Raw genomic sequence first — 23,031 nt, forward strand, 5'->3', positions numbered from 1 at the left:
CTGTGCTGAGCATGGAGCCTGCTTGAGATTCTCCCTCTTCCTCCACCCCACCCCACCACCCACTCTCTCTCTTTTAATAAATTAAAATTAATTTTAATTAACTTCAAGTTAAAGTTAAATAGCTACTTGTGGCAAGTGGCTACCATATTACACAGCACACAGAGTCAGAGGGAAATTTATATCTTCAAATTTTCTTATGAGAAAATTAAAAAGGCTGAAAGAATTGGGCTAAAGTAGAGTTGGAAGAAGCACATGCCTTATCTCATAGAGGTAAGGGCAAAATCAACAATAATGAGAAGATAAAATAAAAAATGAATTCTTTGAATAGATTAATAAGATGGAAAGAACTCTGGTGAAACTGATTAAGATGAAAGGATATGAGTAAATGAAGTACAAGATTACAGGGCTAATAGCTATAGAGAAACAGGAACGGAGGCCCCGGTGTGGCGTGAGCTGGAGTGCCTTTACTCGGGTAGATGTGGTAGGATGTCCACGGGAGATGGATGCCACTTTAGCACTATTTCAACTTCTACTCTCTTAGGAAAATAAGTCAGCAACAATAAGAAGAATGAAAATTTCATTTCAGTTTTATAGCAACACCTCTCCCCAACTCTGACACACACAAATGAAATTCTCATCTTATCATGTGGTATTCAGTGGTAGGGAACTTCCAAGCCCTAGATTCTTGCTCTGTATTCCAGCATGAGCCTTACTGCTTATTCCTGATGGTTTTGTTTGTTTGTTTATTTGAGAGAGAGAGAGAGAGTGATTGGTGGGGTGGAGCAGAGGAAGAGGGAGAATCTCAAGCAGGCTCCATGCTCAGCACAGAGCCCTACATGGGGCTTGAACTCACGACCTTGAGATCATGACCTGAGTCAAAATTAAGAGTCAGATGCTTAACCAGCTGAGGCACCCAGGTGCCCCTCATTTGTTTTAAATTAATAAGGCATCTGGTCCTAAGGAGAAGTTAATGTGACAGTTTGAATTCACAACTGTGCCCAAGTTTATAGAGTAAAAAGTAGAAAGTTTCACGTTTTGATGACCAGAGACCTGAAAGATGTTAGTCTAAGCTGTAGCTCAACCTCAGGTCATTTTCATGATATTTATAGAGCATTATTACTAAATATTTTGGTGAGACCAGAGTCCACCAGAAACAGAACCAGTGTAATTTGGAGTGAGATGTGTCTTTCTGTACAATCAATTGCTTGTTTCTTATGCAGCCAAATCTAAACTTTGAGCTTGAGAGATAGAGGATTTTATGCTTTCCATTTTCTCTCAACTATTAGTCTCAGAGTTTTTGTGCAAGGAAGGGTGAATAACAAATCATATGTAATATTTGTTTCTTAGGCTATAAGAATAGGGTAACAATGGTACCCACATAATATTTCTCTGTACCCCTACCACACATTTTATAGCAGCTTCAACCTTCTCTCCCTCAAATTACTCAAGCCATTCCAAGAGCTGCTGGGAGTACATATGAATAAAGTTATGCACCACATCCTTCAGGATTGAAAGACTCGTTCCCCCAACTGCCAGGAGTGCTGGTGGCTTAGAGCTCTCAGATGAGTGTCTTTCCCAGAATTGCCCTCCGCTGAAGAGCTGCCTTGTCCAAAGCCATGCCCCCTCTCTGGAGCAGCCATATTCAGTGGCTGGTCAATGTGGTAGTATCAAGACCCGGCCCCTTTTGCCTTCATTTGGGACAACTCTGAAAAGCCATCCCAGCTCCAGAGTTCCTTATCAGACCAGCTGAGGTCTTCAATGTTACTGCATTGTACTTCATCTTCTCCCTTTGCCCAATCCTATTCCCGACAGAAATCAATCCCAAGAGTACTCCTTGATAAGCTTTCCTCACATCAATCTCCAACTCAGACTGCTTGCCGATGAACCCAACCTGAAGAGTTGGTTGGAGTTGTGGTTCTAGAAAACGGACTCTGGAACTGAATTTTGATGGGGGTCACCTACCAGCCATCTGGTAACAGCTGCATAATTGGTGATGGTAGAGCAGTGATAACCCCTGGTGCGCAGCCATATTACCATTGCTAAACTCTTTACTAGCCCGGACTAAGGATCAGAGCTAGTGAAGGATGGCACTGGAGGTAGGTATGAGTGCAGTGTTTTAGGCATTTTTGAAAAGTGGGAATTATTAATGATAAGGAATATGGAATTATATAGCTATTGCTGGAGAAAATCAATGACTTGGAGAAGGACAATGACAGGCTGATAGTGATTAATTTTTTTCTTTTTCCTTCTTTCCTCCTTTTGTTCTTCCTTTCTTAGTAAATTCTTACCCATTATTTTCAGTGTTCTCTCTGGAATTTCTACTCACTAGATAGTGAACCTCATGGGTTGATTTCATTTTTTTCCTGTCTTCTCTCTTATCTTCATTCCCATGCTTTCCTCTTTCCCTAGACCCAAGCCCAGAAACTTGGTGATTCAATTCCTCTAGAGAGTAACAGTCAGTCTTCTCTGGGGGTGGAGGGTGGGGGTGGGGGAGAACAGCAACTTGGCTGCCTGGACTAGAGAAAGGAATCATGTCTAAGTGTTCTTTAACAAATTTCCAAATAATCCCCCACTCCTCCCAACCTCCAGATTACTTTGTGTTCCCAATTTCTAAACCTTTGAGAGAGGTGAGGAAGTGGGGAGAAGCGGTAGAAGGGCAGTTCAGTGGAGATTAGCTTGTTTACCATCTTGTATCCTTGGACGTGTGGGTTTCAGTCAGTGAAGACAATTACCACTCTCCCTCTAGTTTCCTCTTATATCTCTTGTCTTCTGTTCTCTTTTTCTGTCCTTTTTGTCCTTAAGGATTTAAACCCTTTAAATTATTGTTGTGGACTGAATATTTGTGTTCTCCCAAACCCCTGACCCATACCAATTCCTCCCAAACCCCTGACCCATACCAATGACGGTATTGGAGGTGGGGCCCCACATGTGGGAGCCATTTAGGTTTAGGTGAAGTCATGAGGGGATCCCCCATGATGAGATTAGTGTCCTTGAAAGAACTGGAAGAGAGACCAGAGCTCACTGTCTCACACACGCTCTCTCTCTTTCTGCTATGTGAGGACACAGTGAGAAGGCAGCCATCTGCAAGCTAGGAACTGAGTCGGCTGGCGCCTTTATCTTGGACCTCCCAGCCTCCAGAACTGTGAGACAGTAAATGTCTGCTGTTTAAGCCACAAACACAGTCGATGTTATTTTGTTAGAGCAGCCAGAGCTAAGACATTATCTTACTGTTATTTTAGTTAAAATTTTTTACTGTTATTTTACTATTCTTTAGTTGTTTAGAGCTTGCAGTAGAGCTTTGAACCATGTCAGGAAATATATTCACTTTTTATTTCAAATTCAGTGTCTCTTTAACAAATTAGATTATATATGATGCTTTATAATCTTTTTTAAAAATTAGTACAGTATAAATATTTTTAGTTTGTGGTCAGCCTACCAGGGGACCCACCCTCCTCATTCCTTTGTCACCACCTGCCTGCAGTATACCATGTAGGAAAACAGGTATGGTTACCACATCCACCCCCAAAGAGAAGGGGAATTGCAAGAGGCTGTAAGTTTTAAGTAAGGAGGGATGTGAGCATAGGATGAACCATTGTCAAGGTGCAGCTACTGGGAAAGGACATAACACATGTGCTTTAGCGAAGATGCCTTTTTACTCTAAAACTGCTGGAGCAAAACCTTATAGATATCTAGATACTATCTATGGGTAAGACATCCTAATGACTAGTCACTCTCATAAGGATATAATTCTATCTGCCTTTATTCACTCACCAGACTGCCCTCAAATACCCACTGCCTGTTCTTATGGCCGCCCCGGGGTGTGTGTGTGTGTGAAAACACCCCTGAGTGGCAGGCTGTGGAGCAGGAAGAATGGTGAACTGGGCTGGGAAATGGGCCCATGTGGAAAATCTCTGAATCCACCCAAAGATTAGGGGCCCATTGAAGGAAGCTAATTAGGAACCTGATAGATCAGTATTACCTCAGAAATACTGGCGGAAACTATAATGGTATAAATATAATCCTGAAGCTTAGAGATTTGCTGAGCCTTGAACAGAGAACGTCTGCTTTTTTGTCTACCTGACACATCAGCCCTTTGAATTTCAGCTGTGCTTTTTTTTTTTAAAGATTTTATTTATGAGACAGAGAGAGATAGAGAGAGAGATAGCAAGAGATAGAGCATGAGCAGCTGGGAGAGGGAGAAGCAGGCTTCCCGCTGAGTAGTGAGCCCGAGGCGGGACTCAATCCCAGGACTCTGAGATCATGACCTGAGCTGAAGGCAGACGCTTAACGACTGAGCCACCCAGGTGCCCCATCACCTGTGCTTTTGAGTGGAAAGCAGAGAAGCTTTTGCTTATGCTCTCTAAGGAAGATCACATTTAATTAGGTAATTAGGTGGGATTTCTGTGTGAGGATTAAAAAGAGGGGTAAAGAGAATTCTGGAAATGTGAGAATAAGCCAGTCTTAGTTTGAGGCACATCTGTGACAGTCAAATCTAGTTTTGCAACATTTAGGGCATTTTCAACAGTCTCAGAAATGTTTGAGACATTTTTAATAATAACAACAACAACAAGAAGGAAGTATAACCCCATTTTAATTCCTTTTGATTTTTAAACAAATATGAGGAAAGGGGGAGGATGTGAAATCAAACAATGACACTGTTATTGGCCTGATCTAGAACTATGGCTGTGTTTGTGGGTCTTACACCTGAGTGACCTGTTTCCTGCATCTTCTTGCCATTCCTCTGTTGGTTGGGTCACCTTCCTTTCTCAGCACTTACAAGGAGGTTGGCCCCTCCTGCTACTTTCAAGGACTGATACGGACCCCTGAATTCTGTTGTGATTGTCTTGCTGGGTTGTGGGCTACCGGCTGGGGGAAGGGAAGTCTTCCCTCAGGGCAGGGGATATTCCCAGTGTCAATCACACTGAGACAGGAAGTGCCTAGACAGGCGGCTCTTAGGAAGGAGAGAGAGCTCCTTTCTTTCTCTCAGGGTCTTGTCTCTTGAACCTGGTCTCTAAGGTGTCTAGATGAGCATGAGGGGATAAAATGGTCATTACTAGACACACAGATAGATAGACATAAGGGGAGAGTTACTATAGGAATTGGCCCACACAGTTATGGAGGCTGAGAGATCCCATGATCTGCTGTCTGCAAGGTAGAGAACTAGGAAAGCTGGTGGTATAATTCAGTCTTAGTCCCAAGGCCTGAGAATCTGGGAGCTGATGTGTAAATCCCTAAATAAATCTCAAAGTCAAGAGGCAGGAGCACCGATACTCAAGGGTAGTTGAAGACGGATGTCTCACCTCAAGCAGAGAGAGCAAATTTGCCCCTCCTCTGCCCGTTTGTGCTATTTCGGCCCTTAGTGGTTTGGCTGATGGCCACCCATTTTGGGAAAGGTGGTCTTTACTCAATCCCCCACTTCAAATGCTAATAATGCTAATCTCTTCCAGAGACAACCTCATAGACAAGTCCAAAAATACTGTTTTACCAGCTACTTGGGCATCCCTTCACCCAGTCAACTTGACACATAAAGTCACCCATCACAACCACATACTAGTATCAGCTGAACTGTGGAGGAGAAGGGACAGGTGTGGCTTTTCTTGGGCTGGATGTGTAAAGGGGAAGGCAGTGCCTCCCAAGGTTACTGTGGTAGGACAGTGATGACTGGGATCCCCAAGGAGAAAGTGAATGTCAGCAGATAAGGACATGGGCTGTGAGGGCAGCCATCCTTCCCCACACAAGTTATTTCATTTCTGGAGGCCAGTAGGTTTCCCTTATTGTACTTAGCATACTTGCTCATACACCCCACTGGCCCCTGAGCTCTAAGAAAGCAAGAATCCTGTCTTGTTTGCTCATATCCCCATAGTAGCCCCTAACTCAGAATCTGCTATGTCATGGGCTCTCAGTAAATATTGTTTGAATAAATGAGTCCCACTGTTAGTGTTTCACCTATGAATTCTATATGGAAAATGACTAATATTCTTAAGGCATTCTGACAATGGCACCAAATGACTTCACTCACTCTTAGGTCTTAGATCAGCTTTGTTAGTCTTCTCTTTGGAGAGATCATTTGAGCCAAAACTTTGACTTTTATTTGTGACCCTGCTTAGAAATAATTATGTTGCTGCCATGTTACCTTGGAATATTTTATGGTAGCTTTTTTAAATTGAAAAATTAATATTTGCATATGGTTAAAAAAAAGTCAAACAACAAGACATACCATGAGAAGTGTCTTCTTCCCAGTCCAGGTGTTTAGTGCTCCTCTCCAGAGGCAGATACTTCTTAGGCATATTTTCAGAAGTTTTCTATATAAGTATAAACACATACATGTATATATTTATATAGGCATATTTATAGATGTGTGTACGTATTTAATACAATCTGAAGCATACCATATAACTTGTTTTTCAATTTGCTTTTGCCATTTAAAACATATCTTGGAGATATTCCATGTTGTCATATGTAATTTAAATTAACCACATTCCTTTCTTTTAAAAATCGTATTAGAATAATACTCACATATGATTTAAGTTTAAGCCATATATAAAGATTTAGTGGAAGAAAATCATCTGCCTCATATCCTCACCTCTATCTCTGTTCCTTTAAAGGCAACCTCTTTTACCTGTTTGTCTTTGGTTTTCTGATGGATAGCACCATAATATAAATAACATGTTTATGCTTCTGTTGCTTAATTTATTGAGTTGAAATATTATCTATTGACATTCAGCTATGATAGATGAACCATCTATCCCACTAATACGGTTTTGTCTTTATTTATCAATTCTAGACATTACCATGAATTTTCTTTTTTTTTTTTTTTTAAAAGATTTTTATTTATTTATTGAGAGAGATAGTGATAGAGAGAGAGCATGAGAGGGGGAGAGTCAGAGGGAGAGGCAGACTCCCCGCCGAGCAGGGAGTCCGATGCGGGACTCGATCCCGGGACTCCAGGATCATGACCTGAGCCGAAGGCAGTCGCTTAAACAACTGAGCCACCCAGGCGCCCCTACCATGAATTTTCTAATAAGACAGGTGAGCATTTAGCTACTTACTCTGCCTTATATCTTCCCGATATGGCTCCACCTCTATTTCAATTCCCCATCTGGTCACCTCTGCAGCCTCAGACACCACACATAACTGTTTCTTTTTGCATCAATCATAGGGAGATCTTCTGACTCTGAAATGTAAGAATATTAGCAAACCTATCCTTCTCTCCACATACATCACCACTTCACAACTTGTTCGTTTTTCAGAATCTCTCAGCTCTCCCCTTACTTTGCTGCTGTCAAGTTGATAATGTTTTTTTTTAAAGATTTTATTTATTTATTTATTTGAGAGAGAATGAGATAGAGAAAGAGCATGAGAGGGGGAGGGTCAGAGGGAGAAGCAGACCCCCTGCTGAGCAGGGAGCCCGATGCAGGACTCGGTCCCGGGACTCCAGGATCATGACCTGAGCCGAAGGCAGCCGCTTACCCGACTGAGCCACCCAGGCGCCCCTTAAGTTGATAATGTTTTCACCCTATTCTGTAACCATAATGAAGTCTTCTGTGATTTGCTGGTACCTGTGAGTCATATATTGATTAGGACTCTTTTAGTAGCAAGTGACAGAAAACTCAACTCATGCAAATGAAACAGGAAAGGATATCCAGGGAAAAACACAGCCTATGAAAAGCTTAGTATTTTCAGGACCAGTTTCTTTCTCTCCATCTCTTAAATTCTGCCTTGTGCTGGTTCCATTCTGGGAAAGCTCTCCCCTCAAGAATACGAGATGTTGGCAGCTGCTCCAGTCTTATACCTTCCCAAGTTGAAATTGAGTTAGTCCAGTGGAAAGAAGAGAAAGTTTCTTCCAAGTCAAATTTTGGGATTTATTCCAATTGGAATAGTGTGTTCTCATGTACATCCTTGAACCCATCACTGTGATCAGGGGCTTTGGGGATGTTGATTACCTAACTCCCACCTCTGGAGCCAGGCCTAAAGTTCTACCCAAAGGACAGAATGAGTTCCCCAAAAGGAAATCAGGGTGCTGTTACCAAAAGAAAGGAGGAAAGGATGCTGGGTACCAACGATAACAAATACTCACCCTAGATCACAAACTGTAATGTCTGTAGTGTTCTATTTATATAAACTTGTGAAATGACTCAGTAAAAGATACAGAGAGTGGTAGTTTCTGTGATCTAAGTGATGCGCTAAATTTTTTAGAATGTCATTAGCCAAACAAAACACATCTTCAGGCCTAATTTTGCTTCAGAGACACCAGTATGCAACTCTTGTTCTGTATATTAATACTGAAAACTGAAAAAATGGGAATAGTGTTTATATTATTATAGCTGTGTAAACAGTTTTTATAGCAAAGCAAATTAAGGTTTTCAAATTCTCTAGGACTCCTGTCATGACTTATGTGGCACCCAAAGAGAATGTTCCTGGTATTAAGTTGCAAAGATTTCCCCCCCTTACTCTCCTCCCATCACTCAGAATCCAGCTGTGCTATAGTTTACTGCATACTCTACCATACTTAGAATGGCAGATATTGCTGCTTACTCCACTGCCATTCCCTCATTCTTCCTCGCTAGGATCTTTCCTTTTTCTTTGCTTATTGTCACTGATGTTGGCAGTTCTCAAATGTCTTGTGATGTCTTATGATCTATTTGTATTTTCACATGAGGGAAGAGTTTGAAGATTGGGAGGAGCTCTGTAAATGTTGGTGAGACTCATTAACTTATGGGTTCACCTTAAATGGATAGGCAGAGAACTCTCAGCTATTATGTCGGAGCTGAAATAAAGAAGCAGAAGGCCTTTACTCACGGATATTGACATCCACACTAGTTACCCTTGTTAGTTCTTTAGACAGTTCATCAAATCGTTTAGATAAGAACTGATTAGACAGTTTTTAAAAAATTTATTTATTTGAGAGAGAGAGAGCACACACGTGAGCATGAGTGGGAGAGGGGCAGAGGGGCAGAGAGAGAAGCAGACTCCCTGCTGAGCAGGGAGCTCAATGTGGGGCTCGATCCCAGGACCCTGAGATCATGACCTGAGCTGAAGGCAGATGCTTAACCCACTGAGGCACCCAGGTGCCCCAAAATTAGACAGTTTTTAAAGATACATTTAAATAAGACCCTGACCCTACACCTTAACTTTTATTTTACTTATTTATTCATGCTTACTTATTTAATTTATTCATTCATTCATTTATTAATTTAATTTTTCACCCACTCATTTTGTAGCCTGTTTGCTGGTATAGGAAGGTATAGGAAACTTGACTTTCATAGTCAGACCTTCAATTAATTCCACATTTTCAGACCTTTTCTTAAATTACATTGTACCTGTTGCCCACGCCAAGAGGTTCCATGTGGTTGTACTCAGCATGCTGGCTTTCTGTTTTGGGGTTTTTTTTTCATTAATTAATATTTCATCTGATTTTTGTTTTATAGGAATTTGTTGAGTTTTCTTGTATGTTAACAGCCTTCTTCCTGTTCTCTTCGGTATTGTGAATTTAAGTCTTAAAATTCCATTACTATTATCTTAATTATTTCTTAGAAAGGGAAGGATATAAATACATGTGCTTAGTTAGCATACCATATTAAACCTGCAGTCTCTACATCCTTCTTTTTAAAGCTGCATAGTGTTCAGTTGTCTGGATTTTTAAAATATATATTATCTTGTCTTCTACTGATTAACAATTTTGTGATTCCAAACACTTCTGCAATGAATATTTCTGGACATATCTCTATGCATTATGTATATCTGTAGAATAAATTCCTAGAGGTAGTGTGTTGAGTTGAAGGCTGTTGGAAATTTCCTCTTTGGAGCACGTGTGTATTTTTGGAAAGTGATATTGTATAGTGATTAAATGCATGAACTCTGGGGCCAGGCTGCCTGGACTCATAATCCTGGCTCTCTTCCTTAGCAGTGCTGTGACCTTGGGCAAGTTACTTAAGTTTCTGTGTCTTGTTTTTCTAATGGGTAAAAATGAGAATTAATAATATCACCTTTCTCCTAGGGTTATAAGGATTAAATGAATTGATTTGTTGAGACTCATGACTGATAATAAACACTCAGTAACCATTATCTGTTACTGTTGTTATTTTAGCTAAGACTTAGTTACCATTAGCTAAAAAGAAGCCACTGTTCTGCATGGGCTGGAGCTGGCACTCTGGCCAGAGTTCCTGGGGTGCCCCTTAGGGAGGTGAGGTGGTCCCCATGGAAGGGCTGCAAGCTCAGGGCCAAAAAGAGAGATACAACAGGTCTGGGGAGGGCTCAGAGGTTTTTTGCCCAGGAGTCTACCAACTGTAGCCACTTGAAAGGTGCATTGTTAACTGCTGTCTCTCTAGTTTTAGACAGTGCTTGGCATATAGTTGAGTGAATAAATGAATGAGTGAATGAAACCAAGTTTAAGAATTCTTTTTACTTCTCTTTAATTCCTTCCTGCCATCTGCAAGCCATCTTTGCTTTACTGTAAACATGCTTGGTAGGGAGGGGACCAAGAAGGAGCCATGTGAAGGAAGCATCTTGGAGTCACCCTGCCTGAGGGGACCACAGCAGAAGAGAGACAAAACACGGTTCCTAGGGCTCCTCAGGAACACTTGGTTGGGGAGCCTGCTAAAAGCCTGGACATCTTGCTATTGTGGGGAGGGGGATTTACACTGCTTATCCTTGGGTATTAAAGGGAGAGTGATCCCTCAAGACTGGGAAGTCTGGTATACCTGGGTTAGCACAGGGCTCGCTACATGGTAACCTCTCAGTAATGGCAGCTTTTTATATTTTATTTCCAAATTTTGGTAAACACTAAAATCAAGTTTGCATTTGATGCTGTATCCACCTTCCTCAAGCCGTATCTGACTTAGTGTATGATGGCCATGACTGCCCATTCAAAGCAATGTTCCCAGTACAGCTGTCATGTCAATAAGATGATTGGCAGGTTGAGTGAGACTCAGAGATCAGATAGGGTAGCAGTGATCTTGGAATTTCCACTAGCCCTTCTCAACAGCATAACCTTGTGTTAGTCTCTTGTAATTTCAAAGAATTGTTTTCTGTCTCTGTAAAATAGGGGATTAGTGCTGTGATATCTACCACCTGTTTGGGCTTAAGAGCACATCTTGACATTAAATTAAGAGAGAGAAAATGAATAAATTAGAATGTGTAATATACCCTGAAATCTTGATCTGAAAGTCACTATTAATGGTAAAACCATTACAGTATTATCTTTCTTCAGTATTTCTAGCAGATGCTTGGCTAGGGAAAAATCTCAATTTTGAGCATATTCTTATAATTGATTATTATTTTTCACCATTCACATATTGATGTGTTGCAAAATAAAAGATCTATATTCAAAAGGGGGTTATTTTCCAAAATTAAGTAATATACTCAGTAAATGAATAGAACACACATTCACACATACATACTTATGTTAATTGTTCATTTTAGCTAATTATTTTTTTTGTTTTGGTGTTGTTGAAAATTATTCATGGACTTAGCATGGGTAGTGAAAAAGCAAATTAACAAAGACTCATTTATAATTACCAGAAGGAGGAATATGGATCCTGAAGCCAGGAAGCTTGTTTGAGGAATATTCAGGAAAGATCCAGAAAAATCCCTGTGACATCAAACCCATACATGGATCTCTCCAGACAAAAGATTCAAATCTACCTCCTATTTTAATAATGAAACAGCTGCCAGGGTTGAGGACCCTCCAGGGGTCCTCGTTCGTGATGGATAACTGGGTGGTGTTTGTTTTGTTTGGGGGAATAAATATTTGAAGGGGGTAACCGAAGAAGGTTATGCTGCTGTTATGATGTTATTGATACACAGGCTGACGCTATTATGGCGGATGCTATCAGGCTACATTATCTTTATGCCTTCAAGGTAACCTGAAGCAACTGTCTTTGGACTTGGCACTACCTTACACTGAAGCGTCTGCCCTGCCTGGGGACTGTAACCCAAGCCAACACACGCCTCACAGACAGCTTTCTTTAGCCACTGACAGCATCAAGGAAGGAAGAGCGTGAAATCACCCCGGGACAGACGCTTCCCAAAGGGGAGCTGGCTGCTAAGTGTCTCCAAGGGAGGGTAGCATTGCCATCTCCTAATCTATTTAGGGGTAACCACTAGAAAGTCCTTCTCTTTAGGCAAGGAAATAGTTACTATAAGGAAACTGGAGGTGATCTGAACCCCTGGGAACGTTTCCCCCGCCTTGAACTTTGCAATGTTTCACTGCAGGTCATGTCCACATGGAAAGCAAGGCTCACCAAAAGACTGAAATCTCCATCTAGAAGGATGCATCCTTTTCCATGCTCAGCTCTGCTTGCTTGTTTTGGGAATACAAGGGAGAATGCACCCTTTGATCAGCCCAGCGCAGCTGATACTCATTCCACCATCTATGTTCAGCCCATGGCCAAAGCAGGGAGGCACTCAAGTCACTGGAAAGGGGAAGAAGGAACTTCAGAGAAAAGGCGAGATTCTGGCATCTGCTCAGAGAAAAATGGCAGTGCAAAACTGAATTCAAGTAACCACACTGCCAACCAGCCTGCTGAGACCCCTGAGGATTCACCTGGGTCACTAGAAGGTAAATCGGACTGTGAAGCAGTTACTTTCCAGACTTCTATCCCCAGACCATCAATTATTGAAATGCCAATGGTGAGTTTTCCCAATGCTCTTATGGAAGGAATGGTGTTGGAGGAGAGTTCTGGTATTTGGTGGATGCCTTCAGGAAACAAACTTGCTTAATACTTTTAGTGAATAAGACATTGAAGGGAACTCTTACTAGTGAGAGGAAGTGTGTAAAGCCTTTTAAATTCTCATAAGCTTCTCAGAGGATATAGAGGGAGGCAATGAGAATAAGCACTTGGGCCTTAGCAATGGCCAAAACTGGCCTTTCATTAACTGCCCATGGTTCTCCGGAGCCAACAGTGTCTGAATAAAAGATAAGGGGTAAGGTCGTCTGGGAAAGTTTTTTTTTTTTTTAACTGGTACATGAATTTATTTATATGAAAATCCACAATATAAAAGATTTGATTATAGAATTAAGAAACTGCCCCTATTTAAAATGAATCATGTGGTATCAAAGCAGTTTGGGAAAATTTGGAAATGATGATCACTGTATGCATAGCAGTAAAGAAAGGAACTGACCTGTAAAACTATTCATAATATGGGTGTTCCCGTGAACGTTTCTCAACTTAGAGGCAGGAGAAGGAGTTATTTCAAAAGAAATCTTGCTGCTCTCCAAAGGCATCATCTTGGGTTATTTATTTAATCTGTCTTCTTGTTGGAAGCATTACTGAATTTTAATTGTTGACTATTCTGATTAGATTGGGCTACACAGTCATGTCAAAGTTCTTTGTAATCGCAAGAGGCAGGGTTTCTTGAATGGTGTTTTCCAGAGATACCTCTAGAGCATTTTTCAGTCATATTCCTGGCCAAGTAGCTTAGGACCAGACTTAAAAAACTGAGAAGTCTTTGGGGATCCATTACTAAGATACTCTGATTTTCAAAAATCACTGTTTTCCATCTAGTTTAACAAATCATATTTTGTCTGACTTCAAGAGGCCTCATTAACATTGAAAACTATTAAACAGTGAAGATAGGGTTAACACGTGTTTTTAAAAATAGTTTCATTTGATATTTTACAGGCTTATCTTAAATTACTGCATCTTAGCTCTATTGTCTACATCTTTCTATTCTGAGATTGGATAAAGGATTTCACTAAGCCCTCTGTTACAGCAAGAACTGTGATGGTTTGTTTTTTTCCCCTTAGCATCACTAAATCAAAACCCAATCAAACAAATACAAGCAAAAACATGTATTGTTCAATTTTCAGTTTAAATTCATATCCAGATTAAGATATTTTTAGTAGTACTGTAGTTAGCTGAGTGGACATCATGGCCAAGTTTTTATTTGTTGCATGTTAAAGGAATCAATGATGTATTGGTTTGATGAGCTGGAAGATTCTGTTGGGTAGAGATTCCAACAACCTAGGACCCACCCTATATTGCTAAATACAGCAGCAAATACAAAGGGTTGATTTGACTTTATCTTCCTGTTTTAGTGGCATATGTGACACAGAGGCTCAAAGTAAGTATGTGTATTCAAATATAACCAGTTAAGCACAGCGGGTAACATCCATATTTATTGTCCACTTGTATGAGCAAAGTCATGGATAGACTACAGAGGTGAGGCAGGCCTTATGATGGAATCGACCCCAATGCAAGATTAAATGTAAGTATCCCAAAGAAGACACACATAAGCCAGTTCAAAGGAGGTTGGAAAGGTACACTGCAGTGGAGGTGGAATTTGAGATTGGTTTAGAAGGAGGGTTAGGATTTTTAAAGGCAGAGATAAAGGGGAGGACATTGCAATAAAAGAAAATTGTATGAACAAAACCATGGATGTGGGGGAATGTAGCGTAGGGATAGGTACATCAGATTGGCTAAGTTGGAGAGATACCTGGAAAGGTAGATGGAAGCCAAAAGTGGGATGTCTTGAATGCTGTGGTCAGAAGTGGACTTAGTAGGCAGTGGGGAATCTGTGAGAATTTTGGGCAGAGAAAGGTCATGCTTAGGATTTCATAAACAGGTAAAGCTATGCAGGATGGATTAGAGTTGAGAAGACAGAGATGGGGTCATTATAAAGATCCCGGCCTGAGGATATCATAAAAGGAACAGCAGGAAGGTGAGGTGGAAGGGCCAAAGAAGAAAGGACCCCAAGGGGTAGCAAATGTAGTAGTTGTATGGGTCCCAGACTGGGTGGGGAGAGAAGAGAGACCAAACTGGGAGTGATGAAATGAAAACATTGTGACACTAAGGCCAGGCTGCGTGGGAGAAGTGTGTCCTGTGGGGCTGGTAAATGGGCATCTACTGTAGTTCAAATGCAAGGAGCTAATATTTACAGAGCACTTGCCATATGCCAGCCATTCTTCTAAGTGCTTTACAGGGAGCATCCCATGGACCCTTGTTACAGTGAGGCGCATATTCTTATGATCCTCTGACACTTAGAGAAGGTAAGACACTTGCCTAAGGTCACAGGGGGAGGAAGTGGTAGAGACAGGACTGAAACTCAGCTCCTTATTATTGCTTGTGTGGTGTTTAGGGATTTACAATCAAATATTCACACATGATCTCACTTGATATGCAACTAAATTAAAATTTTGTGTGTATGTATTTATACGTAAATGTATCTGTGTATATAATGATCATCATTATTTGCTTTTTATTAATTTGCTTAACCTCTTAAAAATCTTAGATTCATGATATATAACACTATGGAAAGGGACACTTTCCACTTTGCATCCTGTTGATGACAAGACTTTGTTGATGACATGGTGGGATTGTTTTGAGATCTTCTGATTAAAAGTGCCATGGGACTGCCCCAATTTTTCATTACCTAGTAATTTTTATAGTGACATGTTTCCCCTCAGCAGATGATGAATGAGCTTCTTTTATTATAATCTTGCCTGGAGGCAAAAGTATTTCCCCTTTAATTCACTGATCCTCATCATTTAAACTGCCTTGGTGGAGACAACAAATAATACTCTTTTTTAGAGCTCAGCCTCAGAATATAACAATAGCTAAGAAATAGGGACAAGTCCTTCTACCTATTTTTAGTTACCTGGTGTTCAGACAAAAGGGTGATTCTTTAAAATCTGAAACAACATCTGGTCTGAGAGGAAAAGCTCAAGATAGGCCAAGTGAACTAATTAAAAAAGGTTTTTGTTTGTATAAATGTATATGCACATATCTCTATTTATGAACTGATGCCAATTACTCTTGCACCTTTTTGCGGCCATCTCTTCCCTGTTCCAGGCCTGAAATCAAGGTGATAATAACCCTAACACTGGAATGTCTTAAAACTTCTGGTATCTTCTGATTGTAATTTTTTAATCTTTCTTAGTGGTCTTACAATTGAAGTGTCTAATAATTGGTGGGATTATAGAGTTAATGAAACACAGCAGTATGCTGTTTGTTTTTCTGGCCAAGAGTTATTGTGTTCTTACTGTGTGCCAGGACAGTCCTAGCCCCAAGGTAACAAAGACTTAAGACACAGTTTGTGAAATTGCTTCCATTCCAGTGGGAGATAGAGTAAACAGGTGGTGTCAATGCAATATGAGAAGGCTTATGGCTCAACAATGGACACCCATAAGAGCAAATGGAAGAGGCTCCCATCTTAGCCTTGGGAAGACAGGGGAGGCTGGAATATATGGAGAAGAAGGGTTTCTACCTTATTCTTTTAAAATTGCCTTCCTAGTTGAATGGTGCTATTTTTCTCCTCTGTCTCCCTTCACAGTGTTGGCAGTATAAGAAAGACACAGTTGGGGTGCCTGGTGGCTCAGTCAGTTAAGCATCTGCCTTTGGCTTGGGTCATGATTCCAGGGTCCTGGAATTGAGCCCCATGTCCCACTCCCTGCTCAGCAGGGAATCTGCTTCTCTCTCTCCCTCTGACTGCCGCTCCCCCTGCTTGTGCTCTCTCTCTCTAATAAATAAAGAAAATCTTAAAAAAAAAAAAAAGGAACATTCCCACATGTGTTCCCACATGAAGCAGCTGAGGACTTTAGAATAGTTTGGTAGTTTCAGAGACTTTCTACAGCAATAGTTAAGTTTTTATCCAGTTCTTACTCCAACAAAGTAGACTGTCTAACACAGGAAGAGAAAGTAATTGTGGCTTGGGAAATCATTCCTGGGTATTTATTTTTTTAAAGATTTATTTATTTATTTATTTGAGAGAGAGAGAAAGCAAGAGAGAGAGTGAGAGACTGCATGCACAAAGGTATGAGTTGGGTGAGGAGCAGAGGGAGAAGGAGAGAGAATCTCAAGCAGACTCCCCGCTGAGCACGGAGCCTGACACAGGGCTCAAAATCAGGACCTTGAAATCATTACCTGAGTTGAAACCAAGAGTCAGTTGCACAAGTGACTGAGCCACCCAGGCGCCCCTTTCCTGGGTATCTTTAACTAAAAGTTAGTTTTATAATAAGGAAATATCTTCTCCCATTCTGTCGGTTGTCTTTTGATTTTGTTGACTGTTTCCTTTGCTGTACAAAAGCTTTTTATCTTGATGAAGTCCCAATAGTTCATTTTTGCCCTTGCTTCCCTTGCCTTTGGCGATGTTTCTAGAAAGAAGTTGCTGCGGCTGAGGTCAAAGAGGTTGCTCCGTTCTCCTTTAGGATTTTGATGGACTCCTGTCTCACATTGAGGTCTTTCAACCATTTGGAGTCTATTTTTGTGTGTGGTGTAAGGAAATGGTCCAGTTTCATTCTTCTGCATGTGGCTGTCCAGTTTTCCCAACACCATTTGTTGAAGAGACTGTCTTTTTTCCATTGGACATTCTTTCCTGCTTTGTCGAAGATTAGTTGACCATAGAGTTGAGGGTCCATTTCTGGGCTCTCTATTCAGTTCCATTGATCTATGTGTCTGTTTTTGTGCCAGTACCCTACTGTCTTGATGATGACAGCTTTGTAATAGAGCTGGAAGTCCGGAATTGTGATGCCGCCAGCTTTGCTTTTCTTTTTCAACATTCCTCTGGCTATTCGGGGTCTTTTCTGGTTCCATACAAATTTTAGGATTATTTGTTCCATTTTTTTGAAAAAAGTGGATGGTATTTTGATAGTGAGATCATTGAATGTGTAGATTGATCTAGGTAGGATTGACATCGTCACAATATTTGTTCTTCCAATCCATGAGCATGGAACGTTTTTCCATTTCTTTGCGTCTTCCTCAGTTTCTTTCATGAGTATTTTATAGTTTTCTGAGTATAGATCCTTTGCCTCTTTGGTTAGATTTATTCCTAGGTATCTTATGCTTTTGGGTGCAATTGTAAATGGGATCGACTCCTTAATTTCTCTTTCTTCTGTCTTGTTGTTGGTGTATAGGAATGCCACTGATTTCTGTGCATTGATTTTATATTCTGCCACTTTACTGAATTCCTGTATGAGTCCTAGCAGTTTTGGGGTGGAGTCTTTTGGGTTTTCCACATAAAGTAGCATATCATCTGCAAACAGTGAGAGTTTGACTTCTTCTTTGCCAATTTGGATGCCTTTTCTTTTTGTTGTCTGACTGCTGTGGCTAGGGCTTCTAGTACTATGTTGAATAGCAGTGGTGATAGTGGACATCCCTGCCGTGTTCCTGACCTTAGGGGGAAAGCTCTCAGTTTCTCCCCATTGAGAATGATATTCACTGTGGGTTTTTCATAGATGGCTTTTATGATATTGAGATGTGTACCCTCTATCCCTATACTCTGAAGACTTTTGATCAAGAAAGGATGCTGTACTTTGTCAAATGCTTTTTCTGCATCTATTGAGAGGATCATATGGTTCTTGTTCTTCCTTTTATTAATGTATTGTATCACATTGATTGATTTGCAGATGTTGAACCAACCTTGCAGCCCAGGAATAAATCCCACTTGGTTGTGGTGAATAATCATTTTAATGTACTGTTGGATCCTATGGCTAGTATTTTGGTGAGAATTTTTGCATCCATGTTCATCAGAGATATTGGTCTGTAATTCTCCTTTTTGATGGGGTCTTTGGTTTTGGGATCAAGGTAATGGTGACCTCATAAAATGAGTTTGGAAGTTTTCCTTCCATTTCTATTTTTTGGAACAGTTTCAGAAGAATAGGTATTAATTCTTCTTTAAATGTTTGGTAGAATTCCTCTGGGAAGCCATCTGGCCCTGGGCTCTTGTTTGTTGGGAGATTTTTGATGACTGCTTCAAATTTCCTTAGTGGTTATAGGTCTGTTCAGTTTTGGTAGTTGATACATCTCTAGGAATGCATCCATTTCTTCCAGATTAACTAATTTGCTGGCATAGAGTTGCTCATAATATGTTATTATAATTGTTTGTATTTCTTTGGTGTTGGTTGTGATCTCTCCTCTTTCATTCATGATTTTGTTGATTTGGGTCATTTCTCTTTTCTTTTTGATAAGTCTGGCCAGGGGTTTATCAATCTTACTAATTCTTTCAAAGAACCAGCTCCTAGTTTCATTGATCTGTTCTACTGTTCTTTTGGTTTCTATTTCCTTGATTTCTGCTCTGATCTTTATTATTTCTCTTATCCTGCTGGGTATTTGCTGTTCTTTCTCCAGCTCCTTTAGGTGTAGGGTTAGGTTGTGTATTTGAGACCTTTCTTGTTTCTTGAGAAAGTCTTGTACTGCTATATATTTTCCTCTTAGGATTGCCTTTGCTGCATCCCAAATATTTTGAACAGTTGTGTTTTCATTTTGATTTGTTTACATGAATTTTTTAAATTCTTCATTAATTTCCTGGTTGACCCATTCTTAGTAGGATGCTCTTTAGCCTCCTGTATTTGAGTTCTTTCCGACTTTCTTCTTGTGATTGAGTTCTAGTTTCAAAGCATTGTGGTCTGAAAATATGCAGGGAATGATCCCAATCTTTTGGTACTGGTTACGACCTGATATGTGACCTAGAATGTGATCTATTCTGGAGACTGTTCCATGGGCACTAGAGAAGAATGTGTATTCTGTTGCTTTGGGATGGAATGTTCTGAATATATCTGTGAAGTCCATTTGGTCTGGTGTGTCATTTAAAGTCTTTATTTCCTTGTTGATCTTTTGCTTAGATGATCTGTCCATTTCAGTGAGGGGGCTGTTAAAGTGCCCTACTATTATTGTATTGTTGTCGATGTGTTTCTTTGCTTTTGTTATTAATTGGCTTATATAATTGGCTACTCCCATGTTAGGGGCATAGATATTTACAATTGTTAGATCTTCTTGTTGGATAGACCCTTTAAATATGAAATCAGATAAAGGGCTAGTATCCAAAATCTATAAAGGACTTCTTAAACTCAACACCCAAAGAACAAATGATCCATCAAGAAATGGGCAGAAGACATGAACAGACATTTTTCCAAAGAAGACATCCAAATGGCCAACAGACACATGAAAAAGTGCTCAACATTGCTCAGCATCAGGGAAATCCAAATCAAAACCTCAATGAGATACCACCTCACACCAGTCAGAATGGCTAAAATTAACAAGTCAGGAAATGACAGATGTTGGTGGGGATGCGGAGAAAGGGGAACCCTCCTACACTGTTGGTGGGAATGCAAACTGGTGCAGCCACTCTGGAAAACAGTATGGATGTTCTTCAAAAAGTTGAAAATAGAGCTACCATATGATCCAGCAATTGCACTACTGGGTTTTACCCCAAAGATACAAATGTAGGGATCTGAATGGGTACATGCACCCTGATGTTTATAGCAGCAATGTCCACAATAGCCAAACTATGTAAAGAGCCAAGATGTCCATCAACAGATGAATGGATAAAGAAGATCTGGTATAAAAAAAAAAAAAAAAAAAAAGAAGATCTGGTATACACACACACACACACACACACACACACACACGGAATATTATACAGTCATCAAAAGGAATGCAATCTTGCCATTTGCAATGACGTAGATGGAATTGGAGGGTATTATGCTGAGCGAAATAAGTCAATCAGAGAAAGACATGTATCATATGATCTCACTGATATGAGGAATTCTTAATCTCAGGAAACAAACTGAGGGTTGCTGGAGTGGGGGGTCGGGTGGGAGGGATGGGGTGGCTGGGTGATAGACATTGGGGAGGGTATGTGCTTTGGTGAGTACTGTGAATTGTGTAGGACTGTTGAATCACAGACCTGTGCCTCTGAAACAAATAATACATTATATGTTAAAAAAAAGAAGAAGATATTAGGAAGGGAAAAATGAAGGCGGGGAATCAGAGGGGGAGATGAACCATGAGAGACTATGGACTCTGAGAAACAAACTGAGGGTTCTAGAGGGGAGGGGGGTGGGGGGATGGGTTAGCCTGATGATGGGTATTAAAGAGGGCACGTACTGAATGGAGCACTGGGTGTTATACGCAAACAATGACTCATGGAACACTACATCAAAAACTAATGATGTGGGCGCCTGGGTGGCTCAGTTGGTTAAGCGACTGCCTTCGGCTCGGGTCATGATCCTGGAGTCCCAGGATCGAGTCCTGCATTGGGCTCCCTGCTCGGCAGGGAGCCTGCTTCTGCCTCTGGCCCTCCCCCCTCTCATGTGCTCTCTCTCTCTCTCATTCTCTCTGTCTCAAATAAATAAATAAAATCTTAAAAAACAAACAAACAAAAAAAAACCTAATGATGTAATGTGTGGTGATTAACATAACATAATAAAATAAAATTAAAAAAAAGACAGAATGATGGAGTTTTTAAATATATATATATTATTATTTTATCAATTCAATGAAGAACCAATATAATGAGACTAAAATTTTTTAGCTCCATTGTAGTAAAATTGACAAATAAAATTGTAAGATATTTAAAAAATAATAATAATAAAAGTTAGTTTTATAATAAGGAAGGGAAAACAGGGCCTATCTTGGAGTTGACAACTGCATTGCTTTTTATAACAGGCTGGTTTTTGCTACAAGACAGAGAAGAGGTAACCAAGACTTCCCTAGAGCCTAGGCTTAAGCTGTCACTGATTTTTTGGGGTCTGAGTCGTGATAATACCATCTAGAAATAAAGTTTTGTCAGTTATCCTTCTGTAAGATGTAGTTCCTTGACACCCACACTTAAAAGAGCCTGATGTATAAATCAGAATGACTGTTAGTTGTCAGCCTTGAAGACTGTCAGGGTAGGGCTTACTAAGCCGTGTATTTTCTACACAGGAAAATTGTCCAAAAAGAGAAATGATAACCAGAAATTTGTTGGAGAGTACAGATTCGGGGGGGGGGGGGAGACATTTTTTTATGATAGTAAAATATACATTACATAAAATTTACAATTTTAATTATTTTAAAATATACAGTTCTGTGGCATTAAGTATTTCCACAGTGATGTACAACCATCACTACCATCCATCTCTAGAACTCTTTTCATCTTCTGGAACTCAGACTCTATATTCATAAAACACTAACTCCCCATTCACCATTTACCCTTTTCCTCATCCCCTGGCAATCACCACTCTACTTTCTGTCTCTATAAGTTTAATTATTCTCAGTACCTGTGTAAGTGTAATTACACTTTTGCATCCAGCTTATTTCACTTAGCATATTGTCCTCAAGGTTCATCCATGTGGAAACATGTGTCAGCATATCCTTCCTTGTTAAAGCTGAATAATATTCCCTCATATGTACATGCCCCATTTTGTTTACACATTCATCTGTCAATGGATGTTTATGTCATTTCTACCTTTTGGCAACTGAGAATAATGCTGTTATGAACATGGGTTTACAAATATCTCTTCAAGACCCTGTTTTCAATTCTTCTGAATATATATACCCAGAAGTGGAATTGCTGTACCATATGGTAATTCTATCTTTAATTTTTCAAGGAACTGACATATTGTTTTCTACAGTGGTTGTACCAAATATTCCCACCAGCAATGCACAAAGGCTCCGATTTCTCCACATTCATGCCACCATTTGTTTCTAAAGTGTTTGTTCATTTGTTTTGATAATAGTCACCATAATGAGAATGAAGTGGTATCTCATTGTGGTTTTGATTTTCATTTCTCTAATGATTAATGATATCGAGCATCTTTTCATGTGCTTATTGGCATTTGTGATCTTTGGAGAAATGCCTATTCAAGGCTTTGCCTATTTTTTAAATTGAGTTATTTTTTGTTGTTTGAATTAGTGTCCTTTGATGTACAAAAATTTTAATTTTGACAAAACCCAATTTATCTATTTTTTTCTTTTGTTGTCTGTGCTTTTGGTGTCCCATTCAAGAAATCATTGCCCAATCTAATACCATCAAGCTTTTTCTCTATGTATTCCTCTAAGAGTTTTATAATTTTAGCTCTTATGTTTAGGTCTTTGATCTATTCTGAGTTAATTTTTGTATATGGTGCAAAGTAAGGGTCCAAAAGCATTCTTTTGCATGTGGATATCCAATTTTCCCAACACTATTTGTTGAAAAGACTGTCCTTTCAGAGGGGGAGACGAACCACAAGAGACTATGGACTCTTGAGAAACAAACTGAGGGTTCTAGAGGGGAGGGGGTGGGGGATGGGTTAGTCTGATGATGGGTATTAAAGAGGGCATGTACTGAATGGAG

The 23,031-nt window shown here is 40.1% G+C and overlaps 1 protein-coding gene across 1 annotated transcript in view; it reads left to right on the forward strand.

Moving 5' to 3' along the window:
• The first annotated feature begins 12,201 nt into the window (after window positions 1-12,201).
• The window catches only part of FAM107B (family with sequence similarity 107 member B), a 226,248-nt gene continuing 215,418 nt past the window's right edge, over window positions 12,202-23,031 (forward strand). Inside the window, exon 1 of the mRNA XM_064592036.1 lies at window positions 12,202-12,630. Within this exon, the coding sequence (XP_064448106.1) occupies window positions 12,217-12,630 (414 nt within the window). The 5' untranslated portion in view covers window positions 12,202-12,216. The remainder of the gene's footprint in view (window positions 12,631-23,031) is intronic.

This window comes from Mirounga angustirostris, unplaced genomic scaffold (assembly GCF_029215605.1).
Source record: "Mirounga angustirostris isolate CCGP_5_RB_7025 unplaced genomic scaffold, mMirAng1.0.hap1 SCAF_5, whole genome shotgun sequence".
NCBI lineage: Eukaryota > Metazoa > Chordata > Mammalia > Carnivora > Phocidae > Mirounga > Mirounga angustirostris.